Source organism: Entelurus aequoreus, linkage group LG18 (genome assembly GCF_033978785.1).
Source record: "Entelurus aequoreus isolate RoL-2023_Sb linkage group LG18, RoL_Eaeq_v1.1, whole genome shotgun sequence".
NCBI lineage: Eukaryota > Metazoa > Chordata > Actinopteri > Syngnathiformes > Syngnathidae > Entelurus > Entelurus aequoreus.
In genome coordinates this window covers 38,467,965-38,482,100 of record NC_084748.1, presented here as the reverse complement: position 1 = coordinate 38,482,100, position 14,136 = coordinate 38,467,965, and the positions used below count along the sequence as shown (strand labels likewise).

Sequence of the window (14,136 nt, the reverse complement as noted above, 5' to 3'; positions counted from 1 at the left end):
GGCTACAAGATAACGTTAACGTTATCAGACACATACAAAAAGGCTCACGTTAACGTTATCGTTAGTAACTGACTATCCTCAGGTAACGTTAGTCTAGCTAACATTACTGCAGTCCTGGTTGACATAAGAGGTAACGTTACTACAAGTGAGCAGATATGGAAATTAACCGGCAACAGTTAACGTTAGTTACTCACCGGCGTCACCGCCACTGTAGCTGTGACTGGAGCAGCTGGCAGAAGAAGAGGGGCGTTCTTCGTTGTCTCTGACGCTGCTTCGAAGACACGACACGCTTGTTGTGCTTCCCCCGCTTACGCGAGAGCGAAGCCTGGCAATAATTGCATATTGCCGCTTCCTCGTTTTTTTTGGTGAAATGAAGCCATGCCTTGGAGCGCTTTTTCCGGTCCATTTTTTTCCTGTTTTCCCCATCTGCGCCTAATGACTGAGCTACGAGACGACATTTCTTGTGATGTCCCACGGGGTATTTCTTGTCGGGACGGGATTCGTTCCCAGGGATTCGAATAAAGAACCAACTCTTTTTCTTTACTATAGTGGTCTCGATAACGGGTACCGGTTCTCAAAAAGGGATTCGAGTCCGAGGATTCGGTTCTTTTCTTATCGAACAACCGGGAAAACCTGTTTCGAGTATCATCCCTATCCTCTACCTCAAAAGAACTACTCACCCCCAAATCCTCCACACGACACCTCCGCTCCGGACAGGCTAACCTCCTCCAACCTCAGAGGACAAAGCTACGAACTATGGGAGACCGGGCTTTCTGCTCTTCCGCTCCCAGTCTGTGGAATGCTCTCCCTGACCACCTGAGGGCACCACAGACTGTGGATTCTTTTAAAAAAGGCTTAAAAACCCTTCTTTTTTTTCTTGTTTCTTTTAAAAAGCCTTTTTATAGATATATGCATACTAGTTCTAGCTATTAGGCTGTTCTAGTTTTAATTTTTTTATTATCTTTTTATTATTTTTTCAATACACTGTAGCACTTTGAGGTTGTTTGCTCAATGTAAAGTGATTTTACAAATAATATCTATTATTATTATTATTTACATACAAACATACGTGGACCCCGACTTAAACAAGTTGAAAAACGTATTCGGGTGTTACCATTTAGTGGTCAACTGTACGGAATATGTACTGTGCAATCTACTAACAAAAGTTTCAAACAATCAAAAACATTTGCAGTACTTACCAAACTTTGTATTACAGCAGGGGTCCCCAAACTTTTTGACTCGGGGGCCGCATTGGGTTAAAACAATATATAATATATAATTATATATATATATATATATATATATATATATATATATATATATATATATATATATATATATATACACACACTACCGTTCAAAAGTTTGGGGTCACATTAAAATGTCCTTATTTTTCAATGAAGATAACTTTAAACTAGTCTTAACTTTAAAGAAGTACACTCTATACATTGCTAATGTGGTAAATGACTATTCTAGCTGCAAATATCTGGTTTTTGGTGCAATATCTACATAGGTGTATAGAGGCCCATTTTCAGCAACTATCACTCCAGTGTTCTAATGGCACAATGTGTTTGCTCATTGGCTCAGAAGGCTAATTGATGATTAGAAAACCCTTGTGCAATCATGTTCACACATCTGAAAACAGTTTAGCTCGTTACAGAAGCTACAAAACTGACCTTCCTTTGAGCAGATTGAGTTTCTGGAGCATCACATTTTTGGGGTCAATTAAACGCTCAAAATGGCCAGAAAAAGAGAACTTTCATCTGAAACGCGACAGTCTATTCTTGTTCTTAGAAATGAAGGCTATTCCACAAAATTGTTTGGGTGACCCCAAACTTTTGAACGGTAGTGTGTGTATATATATATATATATATATATATATATATATATATATATATATATATATATATATATATATATATATATATATATATATATATATATATATATATATATAGCGCACTTTCCACACGCGCGATGATGTCACGTTATCGATGAGAAAATGCCTTTTTAGACAATATGATTTGCCTGAGCGGCTAGGGGACACCGTGAGTAGCAAGTGGTACAAAGTGGATAAGAAAAGACAGAATGTATTTTTATTTTATTTATTTATTTTTAATACTTGGGACTTCCCGCGGGCCTGATTTTGGATGCTGGCAGGCCGGATTCGGCCCGCGGGCCGTAGTTTGGGGACCGATGTATTACAGGATGAACCATATCGACTAATTTTCAAAATACGGGTGTAAATTGTTAAAGGCAATAGTTGATATACTCTAATATTGTTTATAATGGGTCACAACCTACCTGTTTGTCCTTTATGCGACAACTTATTTCGACTGCTTTTTAACGTGAGACCGCGGCGAGGGGCGATGCTATTGTGTGAGAGCTGCGCATGCGCTCCTCTAGAACATTCTGCAGCTCTCCTCCGCGCCAGCTCCTATTTATTCTTGAGGAAGCAAGCTATCCGGATAGCCATCCCCAGTCAAAGCCACAACATATTTCATACAGTGGTGGGGGGGAAAGCGTTTATGGTAGGTGTTAATATTGAATTTGAGAGTCACGGTATTAGTAAAAATGATGAGAATTGACTTGGTTTGGAAATGCTAATGTCTTTAAGATGCTACTGTACCCCGAAGTAGCCAGCTAGCCAGCGCCCCATCGGCATGCTAACGTCCATTTGTCATAAATTTTATTTATTACCATTCCACAAACGAATCTAAATCCTTACTTATGCACCATTGATAGGGTCTGTTGCTACCTAGGAGGGACTTGCCGATGTTGGAGCGTATACATAGTTTGTTAGCCTCGCATGAGCTTGTTTATTGTGATTCTGACTAACACTAGGTACAAATCCCCATCAGTTCCAGTCTATTTTTGTCATTTTCCACTTAAACATGTAAAATGAGACGCTGGCCGCAATCATCAGTAACCACTGGTGCCTTTTGTCTTGGGGGTCGCCTTTGCATTGATAACTGTCTCAATTTGACTCCAGCTGCAAATTGAGACACAGGCTTGCTAAACCTCAACCTAGTTGAAAGATTTACTTTGCAAACACCTTTGTTAAACCAGTGTCTTTTGCTCAATGTCAACATTTACCAAATCGCTGTCTTATTCTTCTGTGTTGCAGCACCGATGAGATTGAAGTGAAACATTTATCTGTGCCAAGATGTCAAGTAAGGAATTTATCATGTTGTTTTGCTGTTATTTGTGCATTTTAAAATTATATTGTGTCAAAAGGCACTCGCCAACCCTCCCGATTTACCCGGGAGACTCACGAATTTCAGTGCCCCTCCCAAAAATTTCCTGGGGCAACCATTCTCCCGAATTTCTCCCGATTTCCACCCAGACAACAATATTGGGGACGTGCCTTAAAGGCACTGCCTTTAGTGTCCTCTCTCACCTGAAAAGGGGACTGTTATACTGTATATGTCTCCGTTATCCATAGGTTTATCTATAACCCATAAAGTAGGCAGGCACGGAGCTATTTCTCAGCGTGTGTTTATTCCAGCCGGCACGTTAATACACTGACACACAACATTCGGATTCCCATCATGCATTGCTTCAAAACTTCGGCAAGTAATAATGTCCAAAAACATAACAGAGACGAAGCCGAAGAATGAAGAAGAGACATGGCGACGACGAGTAAGAAGTACGCTTGAAAGTTCCAAAATGATTGGAAAAAATAATTTCCTGCTGCCTGCAAATTTTGTAGATCAGACTTCTCCATTGAACACGGTGGCCGAACGGATATACTAATGTATGAACGGATTATAATATATATATATATATATATATATATATATATATATATATATATATATATATATATATATATATATATATATACCCCGCCTTCCACCCGATTGTAGCTGAGATAGGCTCCAGCGCCCCCCGCAACCCCGAAGGGAATAAGCGGTAGGAAATGGATGGATGGATGGATATATATATATATATATATATATATATATATATATATATATATATATATATATATATATATATATATATATATATATAAGAAATACTTGAAAATATATATACCCCCCTCGCCCCCATCTCCCGAATTCGGAGGTTGGTAAATACGTCATTTTTACAATTTCCATGTGTTGTATTTTTTTCGGTTTACAACAAATGAAGTTGAATTATATTGGAGTTTTGGTGTTTTTCTTTTAATTTTATTGGACTTCTGTTAGGTGTGGTCAGCTCAATCTATAAATTAATCATATTGAAACCTAGGGCTGGGCGATATGGACGTAAAAGTATATATCGATATATTTTTACTTAAACTCGAGATATATAGATATATATATATATATATATATTTTCCGGTGAAAGTATACATAAAGATATTTATTTTTGAGCGAGATTCAGCGTATACATAGTTTATTAGCCACGCATGAGCTTGTTTATTGTGATTCTGACCAACACTAGGTAAAAATCCGCATCATTTACTGCAGTGGTCCCCAACCGTGGATCGATTGGTACCGGGCCGCACAAGAAATTAAAAAAATATATATATATATTTTTAAAATTAAATCAACATAAAAAACACAAGATACACTTACAATTAGTGCACTAACCCAAAAAACCTCCCTCCCCCATTTACACTCATTCACACTCATTCGCACAAAAGGGTTGTTTCTTTCTGTTATTAATATTTCTGGTTCCTACATTATATATCAATATAGATCAATACAGTCTGCAGGGATACAGTCCGTAAGCACACATGATTGTATTTTTTTATGACAAAAAAAAAAAAAAATTCCCCCACCGTGGGACAAATTTTCAAGCGTTTACCGGTCCGCAGTTACAAAAAGGTTGGGGACCCCTGATTTACTGCACCTACGTTTTCCACTTAAACATGTTGTATTACACACTGTAACCACTGTTGCCTTTTGTCTTGGTGATCGCCGTTGCATTAATAACTTTGTCTCAATTCACGCATTTTGACCGCAGTTATCCACTCAAGCTGCAAATTGAGACACAGGCTTGCTAAACCTCAACCTAGTTGAAAGCGTTACTTTGCAAACACCTTTGTTAAACCAGTGTCTTTTGCTCAATGTCAACATTTACCAAATTGCTGTCTTATTCTTTTGTTTTGCAGCACCAATGAGATTAAAGTGAAACATTTATCTGTGCCAAGATGTCAAGTAAGGAATTCATCATGTTTTTTTGCTGTTATTGTGCCTTTTAAAAATATATTGTATCATAAACCAAATTTTAGAATTTCCATGTGTTGTATTTTGTTTCGGTATACAACAAATGCAGTTGAATTATATTGGAGTTATCAGGCATGTGATTTTTCCGTCTAAAGTCGGAATTCCGTCTTTTTTAATCTCGGGGGGAAAAAAAATTATCTCCCGTTTTTCCGTTTTTTTTTTCCGACCCTAAATCAAGATTCGAGACGTAGTTTATATTACGCCGTAGTTGATTGGTCGATATGTTCCTTGTGACCAATCAGGACATCGGTTATGAATGATGACGTTAATAACGTCATCATTCATAATGGTTATTACCGCCATTTTCCATATGTAAACAATGTCGGTTCTCGAGAGAAAGGACGCTTTACGAGTAAAAGAAATTGATAAACATGTCAAAAATAAGTTTCGATGGGACTGGATGTAAAGGGAAATCACTGATACTGTTGGGAAGAAGGAAGTTACTACTTTGTTCGGTGATTTTATTTGGAAAATCGATCGTCCCGGAAAGGTTTTGTGCACATGGTGTCATGATAATATTGACTATGGATCACGAGGTTTCAAGGCTTTGGAAGTACATGCGAAACGCCAAAAACATATGAAACAACTTGAAGCAAGGAAAACTAACTTTTCACTAGCTGGTACTTTTGGATGTCAACCTAAAGTGAGCAAACCTTACGGACTTCATCCTTTGTTTACATCGACAACTGCCGTAGACATCGAGAGGAAAGATCCACCCAAACAACCCACTTCAGTTGCAGACAGGGTTGTTAATAATGAGGTGAGCTAAAAAATATTTGCTTGCGAAATACGCATGTTTGTTTTAAATATTAACCAGTTATTGCTTTGCGAAATATAAATGTTTTTTTCTAAAAATAAAAAGCCACGTGAAAATATATTATGAAATTACAGAAATTCAAAGAGTCGCATTATTAAATCCAGTTAACAATGGAAATAAATTTGCATATAATACTATTTTGTAATATCAAGTTCTTATGTAGTCTCTTGAAACTATTGTCAGTGGTGTAACAATCTTGAAGGTAAATATTTTCACACTTGTTTCATGCAATATGTCAGTGTCCTCACATTATTATTATTTCCTATTTTCAAAAATGAGTAAACAATACTAAACATGTTTAATTATTTTCATAAATTTATATCCTATTTTGGCGAAAATAATGAAATGTTTACATTTGGTATTTTGTTAAATAAATTTGCAAGGAAAGCTCATGTTAGGGCTGGGCTCTCCGAGAAAGCTAATGTGTGAAGTGAACTGAAGTAATGTGGTAATACTGTAAATAAACTAGATAATAACACTGATCAATGTGACACCTGTGGATGTGAAATGAACACAAGATGTAAATATTAGTGACTAAATACTGTTGGGACTGAACCATATACAGTGATTCATTAGGATAATTGGGTTATGTATGTTCTATTAATGATGTTTTCATGTCTTTAAACACTAAAATATTTTCTTCAAATGGTGCTGTCTTTGTTAATTTTAGCATGTTAAATTGGTGAAAAACCAGGAGCTTCGGTCCCTGGACCTGGCTGGGGGCCTTCGTCCCCCAGACCCCCGGAAATTTTTTCAGTCTTTTTCATTGTGGTCAAATCACATGCCTGAGTTATGGTGTTTTTATTTTATTTTCGTGGACTTCTGTTTGGTGTGGTCAGCTAAATATCAATCATATTGACACCAATGGTAGTAGGATATGTATGTAATGTACTTTTTTCTAGTGTAATATTTCCTCTGAGCAATATTGTATGTCATTACAGTTGTCAGTTGTGTTATTGTGCAGAAATATGGGGAAATAACTACAAAAGTACACTTCATTCATTAACGGTGTCACAAAAAAGATCAGTTAGAATACATAATGTTGGATATAGAGAACATACAAACCCTTTATTCATTGAATCGAAAATACTGAAATTCCACGACATAGTGGATTTGCAAACAGCTAAAATTATACCCAAAGCAAACTATAATCTGCTACCCAATAATATACAACAATTCTTGTCAACAAAAGAGGATAAATGTAATCTTGGAGAAAAATGTAATTTAAGACATTTGTACGCACGTACAACACTTAAGACCTTCAGTATATCAGTATGTGGAATTTAATTATGGAATGGATTAAGCAAAGAAATCAAACAATGTACTAATATAATCCACTTCAAGAAACTATTCAAGCTTAAAGTGTTTACAAAGTACAAAGAAGAAGAACCATAATAAACATTCTGAATTTATTTCATCCATCCATTGATTTTCTAGATAATCTTACTTATCTCACCATATGAATTGTAAATTACTTCACCAATTATTATATTTTTATTGTTATTACTTATTGAGTATATTGTGAATAAATTGAGAACAGGAAGTGAACAAAAGTTTTAGCAAATGTAAATTGTAAAGCAATGTAAAGCAAAAGGGGTAGGATTAAATAAGCTCTGCTTCTTCCTACTCCTTCTTGAACATGTTGAATAGAGAAACTGGAAATTGTGATGTATCATGCTGTATGTATGCATGTTCAAAATAAACACAAACTCAACTCCAGAGTGTTATAGTTGTTAAAGTGTTATTGATTAACCATTCTATTAGTTCCGTATATCATTATATCTTAAATTTTACTCATGTTAATTTGTACCCTGTTTAAATATAAAGTGTATACTGCAACTGTGGAATTTTCCCAGAGGTGATAAGAGTGATATATGCCTTAATGTTAGAGTCTCCAATATCTACAACAGGGGTGTCACTTGTTTTCATCAAGGGCCACATTGCAGTTAGGGGTGTCCTTGGAGGGCCGCTTGTCACAGCGAATAATATATGAATTTGCCTATACATTTGAATTTTTTAATTTTTTTTTTATGCACACAGTAAAACAAAAATCTTTATATTTTACAGTAAAAACTGGCAACTCACTGGAATTTTACTACAGTAAAATGTTTTTGTTTTACAACATTTTACAGTAAATGGAAAAACTCAGCTTAGTGGCCAAAATTTTACTGTCATGTTTACTGTGGTTTTACAGTGTTTTACTGTAAATGGAAAAACGGCACCACTTATTTTTTTTAAATTCTGGGTTTGTTACCGTCAAAAAATGTGTGACCCTTTTTCTGTTTACAGTAATACACTGTAAAAACAACAAGCGTAGATTATACCATGACAAAAAGCTCAGTCGACAATTTTACAGTTATAAAAAAAGGTTTTCTTTTTATTTTAAGTTAGTATGCTGTAAAAAAAAAAAAAAAACACCATAAATTTAACCCCCAACATCTACAGTCAACAAATTGATGGTTAACTTGCTTTAAAATCATAGTTCAAGCAAATATCTACAGCATTTTTTTTTTTACTTTAAACCCAAAAATTGTTTGGAAAGTATGGCGATACAATATTTGTTGCAATATTGGTTAATATTAAAGTTGAAAAAATTAGCAATTTCATGGAGTACGTACATTTTTTACTGTCCAAACAGAAAGAACAAATACATTTAATAAGCAAAGATAGTACCTTGACGGATATTTTTCCAGGTCTTTAAGGGCCATATAAAATGGTGCGGCGGGCCAGACCTGGCCCCCGAGCCTTGAGTTTGACACCTGTGATCTACAATATGCAATACGATCGGAAGAATCCCAATATTTGTATCTTATTCGAAAATGACAATCTAGAGAAGTCTGGGTACTCGCTAATTATAGCAACAAAATTGCTAAGTTGGCAACCTTGATCCTTCATGTTTCATCTTCTTATTCTCTGGCAGACAAATGAGGTGCGTTAAAAAGCTGAGTTACGGAACCATCTACTGTACAGACTTGTAACGACAAGCTGCATTCACAGACAGACCCATTTTAATGTGTTTATGAGCAATGGCATAAGACAGCACCAAATCTATTTGAAGCGATCCAAATACCTCAGCCCCACTTTTTTGACAGTCTGCTGAATTTCACAGAGGAGATCCTCAGGAAAAGTACGCAAAGACAATATCTCCTATGGAAGCTCAGTGCCTTCACAAAAACAATTAAAAAAACGGTCTTTTTCCCTTCATTGAGAGCATCATAGTATTCCAAATAACCTGCTGGTTTCATTCAATCAGCCCTAAGGACAAAAAGACGCCTGCTAAAAAAGTAACGGTCTGATCTAAAATAGTTGTGACCTCTCTTAGATCTTAGTTTGTGATTATCTTAAATGCAGGGTAGCAGGCTGTATTATACGAGATCCTCCACATGCTCTGTAACCCCAAATTTGAGTGACTACCATCAGGCCGCAGGCTTCGCAGTCCAGCCTGTAGAATAGAGATCGACCGATATGTTTTTTTTCAGGGCCGATACTGATTGTTAGTAGTCAAAAGGGTCGATAAGCGATATTTGGAGCCTATATTCATTTGCAGTAAAAGTTATTTAAACATAATAGTATACATCAGTAAACAGCTGGACAAAGCTTTAAGTTTGTTTTGTTTTTTTTTTACATTATTTTTTAAGAAACGTCGCACTAGTAACGACATGTTTATTGCAGCGCTAATGTTGTGGTTAATTTAGCACCAAACAACATCAAAGGATTTCACAAACACCTTTATTACATGTGTCTAATGGTGCTGGTCAGAGGAGCATCAACATTTGCATTTCAATGTATGGGAAATCTCCTGGGAAAATTGGTTGAATATGTGATTTCTCTACATCACAATGACTCGTCATCTACTCAATTTTATAGCAGATTTAATACATTACAGGCCTTCCTCGTGAGTATTTCTAAAACATTGTGAACGTTTAAATAAAATCGTGTGGTCGCGTTCACGCTGCTGTGGAAAAAAAGAAGCAACTTTTCACACGCAGAGCAAACAAGCTGGTGCTTGAGCAGTTGATATTATTTTTGTACTTTACTAATTATTTTTCAAATACTACATACTGGTTATATCTGCTGATATAGTTGTAAAAACGAGCAAAAAAAGACCGATACGTGTAGCCATTACGAATCGGCTTGTCGCTTTAAAGTAAAAAGCTGGGTTTAGTACTTGTCTGATGCGCTTCCTGTTTCGGCAGTAAAGCGCACACACACAGTTCCAGGATGCAATGTCGTGAATGATTTAATGAAGTAGCAGAATGTAAAAAAGGAAACCTGCTTAGTTTGTAGTAGAAGTGTCCAAAGCTTTCAATAAAGCGCCCAAAGTCTCCTACAAACCGTGCAATATAGCGTGGAACAGCGGTCAACAAAAAGTATGGTTATCCAGCTCAACTTTCTTCTCTCGCCATGCCAAATGCAGATAACACCCCTTTTATAGTGCTTCCCTCTAATGTCATGTGACACATACTTCTGTTGTGTGAATACACACCTACAAACACACAATGTTACCTTATACAAACATCCCTGGCACCTACAATACCGATAAAAATGACGCTGATACCAATATACGTAAAAAATGCCAAATATTATCGCCGATAATTGGTTGATCTCTGCTGTACAAGTCATAGGAGGAGGTCAACTTTTGTGCCTAAAGCCATGCTATTCATTAACTCACAGCATTCATTATGAACATCAATCAATCAATCAATGTTTATTTATATAGCCCTAAATCACAAGTGTCTCAAAGAGCTGCACAAGCCACAACGACATCCTCGGTACAGAGCCCACACAAGGGCAAGGAAAAACTCACCCGAGTGGGACGTCGATGTGAATGACTGTGAGAAACCTTGGAGAGAACCGCATATGTGGGTAAACCCCCCCCCCCCCCCCCCCCTCTTCTAGGGGAGACCGAAAGCAATGGATGTCGAGTGGGTCTGACATAATATTGTGAAAGTCCAGTCCATAGTGGATTCAACATATCAGCGAAAGTCCAGCCCACATGTATGGGATGCACTGTTGTTGAATTGTTTACAAATTAGTTTGTTGATTATTTATTCTGAAAATAATCGTCCAAATCATTCAATTATTATAAAACCTTTCTAGAACAAAGTGTCAGTATTTTTAATACTGGCCCTTACTTGGTGGATGATCTATACCAATCTAGTTTTGCACAACCCTAACTTTTTTTTTTACCTTTTTTGTACCAGAGAGGCCGTCCTATGCTCCTCCCCCTCCCCCCGTCCCTACAACAGTAAGTACAAGTCCACATACCAGTATTTAACTTCACTGACCTGGGGCCTCATGTATTAAGACTTTTGTGGATTTCCTTCTAAAAAAAATAGTGCACGGTCAAATCCAGAAAGCGTTATACGCACGAACAAATTCAGATGTGTTAAAGTGTGCGCACACATTAATTCAAGCATAGTCCTCTTATACAGTGCATCTGGAAAGTATTCACAGTGCTTCACCTTCTCCACATTTTGTTATATTACAGCCTTATTCCAAAATGTAATAATTTTTTGTCTTCAAAAATTCTACAGACAATAACCCATAATGACAATGTGAAAAGTATTTTTTTGCAAGTGTATTCAAACTGTTAAGTTCCACTCTTCTACTCCAAAAAGACTCAGACAACTCACCATTTCCAATTGATCAACTTATTTTCCAACTTGAAGCATTGTTGGTTTCATTTTAGTTGATCTTCAAGTAATCATCAGGTTATAAACCTTCAAACCACAGAAACAGATGTTAATGTGATTACACAGGTGTTTTCAAACAATGTTTTACAAATGCTTTTGAACCTCTGAATAATGTTTTAAACTTTCTACATAATGCAGTGTTTCCCACACATTCATTTATTCGTGGTGGCCCGCCACGAAAGAATTACGTCCGCCACAAATAAAAAATAAAAATTGTTGTTTTTTTTTGTCTTCTCCGGCTTCTCAGGCAAATCATATAGTTGATGTAGATGCCCATATCGACTGTTCAGATTTACTTTACAAAAGAGAAGTGTAGGATACTTCTGTTGTTGCCTTATTTGTATTTGACTTTATTAAATGTATTTATATTAGAAACACAACATGTGTATATAACAAAGGGTACAAAGTCTGCAGGCAGTAGGAAACACATGGTTAAGTGTAGGGAGTAAAACTGATGGCAGTCTAAAGTTCAAGATTTTTGGAGCTCTTTGTTCAGTGGATCAGATGTTTGATGAAGCTGTGTGTCTATCTACCACCACTACTGTTTTCTGTTTATTTGTTACTGACTGTGGCAGGACACCTCTGCCTCTGTTTCACTTTATGTTGCTGGTAAATAATATGGTTGTAGTAGTAGGCTAAAGTTAAATTATTTAGTATTCACTAATTAAAGGGGCAGAGCTGTGAGACATTTTAGCTTTTATAAGATATATTTTTTGTAAGAACCACAATTAATAAATATATTTCAGTGAATAACTTATTGTTCAAATCTGTATATAAATATGTACATAAAGTGTTGTAATTATATTGTAAAATGGATGGACGTTTAAAACGAAAATGTTATTATTAATTAGTAAGTATACATTTTTTTAGCCTTTTTAGAGAAAATCAAATCATTGTAGTAAATTATGCAAATTACTCGATGATGTCATGTGACCACGCCCATAGCCACGCCCCCACCGCCACAGGTATCTTGGCAGTTTATGGGAAACACCGTAATGTTTTAACTTTTAGCAAGAGTTAAACATTAATTTATCCTTTAAACCTCTGAATAATGTTCTAAACTTTCTACATATTGTTTTAACTTTAAACATTAAACCATAAGCTTTGACTTTAAACATTTTAGCTTAAACCATTTAACATTTTAACTTAAGCTTAAACCATTTAACATTTTAACTTCAGCTATAAACTTTTACGTGTCCTTTAAACTGGTCAAACACAGTATGCAATCAATGCTCAAAGTGTAATGCAGTAATTCAACTTGAACCCAGCAGTTCAAACAAATCAAGATAGTTCAGTAAGCAAATTAACAAGCTTGCAGGTACAAGTTAAGCATATCAAACAAAGCATTTCGATCGTCATCAAATGAAGCATATTCACAGACCATTGGTGTGTTTGGAGAAACTTGTAGAGTAGATCTTGTAGTTGTGGCTGCTTGCTGTTCTTCCTTGCATGCAGCTTGTTTGGTGAATGAGTCTGACTGAACCTCCTTCCTTTTCAGGTGCCTTCAATCAGTAATTTGGCGGCCATTTTACCTTGGCATTATGGGAATTGTAGTTTTCAATGATTTTGACCATGTAGGGCAGGGGTCCCCAAACTACGGCCCGCGGGCCGGATACGGCACCCCAGCGTCCAAAATCCGGCCCGCGGGAAGTCCCAAGTTTAAAAAAAATAATAATTTTTTTTTTTTTTTTTTTTTAATTATTTTTTTTTTTTAAAAAAATTGTCCTTACTAGTCCATTTTCTACCGTCTCCTAGCCACTCAGGCAAATCATATTGTCTAAAAATGCATTTTACCATCGATAACGTGACATGCAGCAAGTGCGCTCTTTAAGTCAATTAGTGCGCGAGGAATATATATGTATGAATACACATATATATATATATGTATATATATATATATATATATATATATATATATATATATATATATATATATATATATATATACACACACACATATAGACACATGTACATATATACACATATACATATATATATATACATATATACACATATACATATATATATACATACTGTATATATATACATGGACATATACATAGACATATACATATATACACATTTACATATACATATTGTATATACACACACACACATTTACATATAATATATATATATATATATATATATATATATATATATATATATATAGCGCGGCCCCCAGCGAAATTGTTTTACCCCAATGCGGCCCCGGAGTCAAAAAGTTTGGGGACCCCTGATGTAGGGCATGGATTACTGACACTTCTGAGTTTTTAACTCCACACAAACTAAAAAATCACATTTACATAAGTATTTCCAGCCTTTGCTCAATACTTTGTTGATGCACCTTTAGCAGCAAGTCTTTTTGAATACAATGCCACAAGCTTGGCACACCTATCTTAGA

General features: G+C 35.9%; 1 protein-coding gene across 4 annotated transcripts in view; it reads left to right on the top strand.

Annotated features, from left to right (window-relative positions):
* The first annotated feature begins 2,405 nt into the window (after positions 1–2,405).
* LOC133634116 (SWI/SNF-related matrix-associated actin-dependent regulator of chromatin subfamily E member 1-like) overlaps positions 2,406–14,136 on the top strand; it is a 38,365-nt gene continuing 26,634 nt past the window's right edge. For all 4 annotated transcript variants that reach the window (XM_062027142.1, XM_062027141.1, XM_062027140.1 and 1 more), the window contains exons 1-4: positions 2,406–2,531; positions 3,128–3,173; positions 5,105–5,150; positions 11,241–11,284. In XM_062027142.1, the coding sequence (XP_061883126.1) occupies positions 5,144–5,150; positions 11,241–11,284 (51 nt within the window). In that variant the 5' untranslated portion in view covers positions 2,406–2,531; positions 3,128–3,173; positions 5,105–5,143. The remainder of the gene's footprint in view (positions 2,532–3,127; positions 3,174–5,104; positions 5,151–11,240; positions 11,285–14,136) is intronic.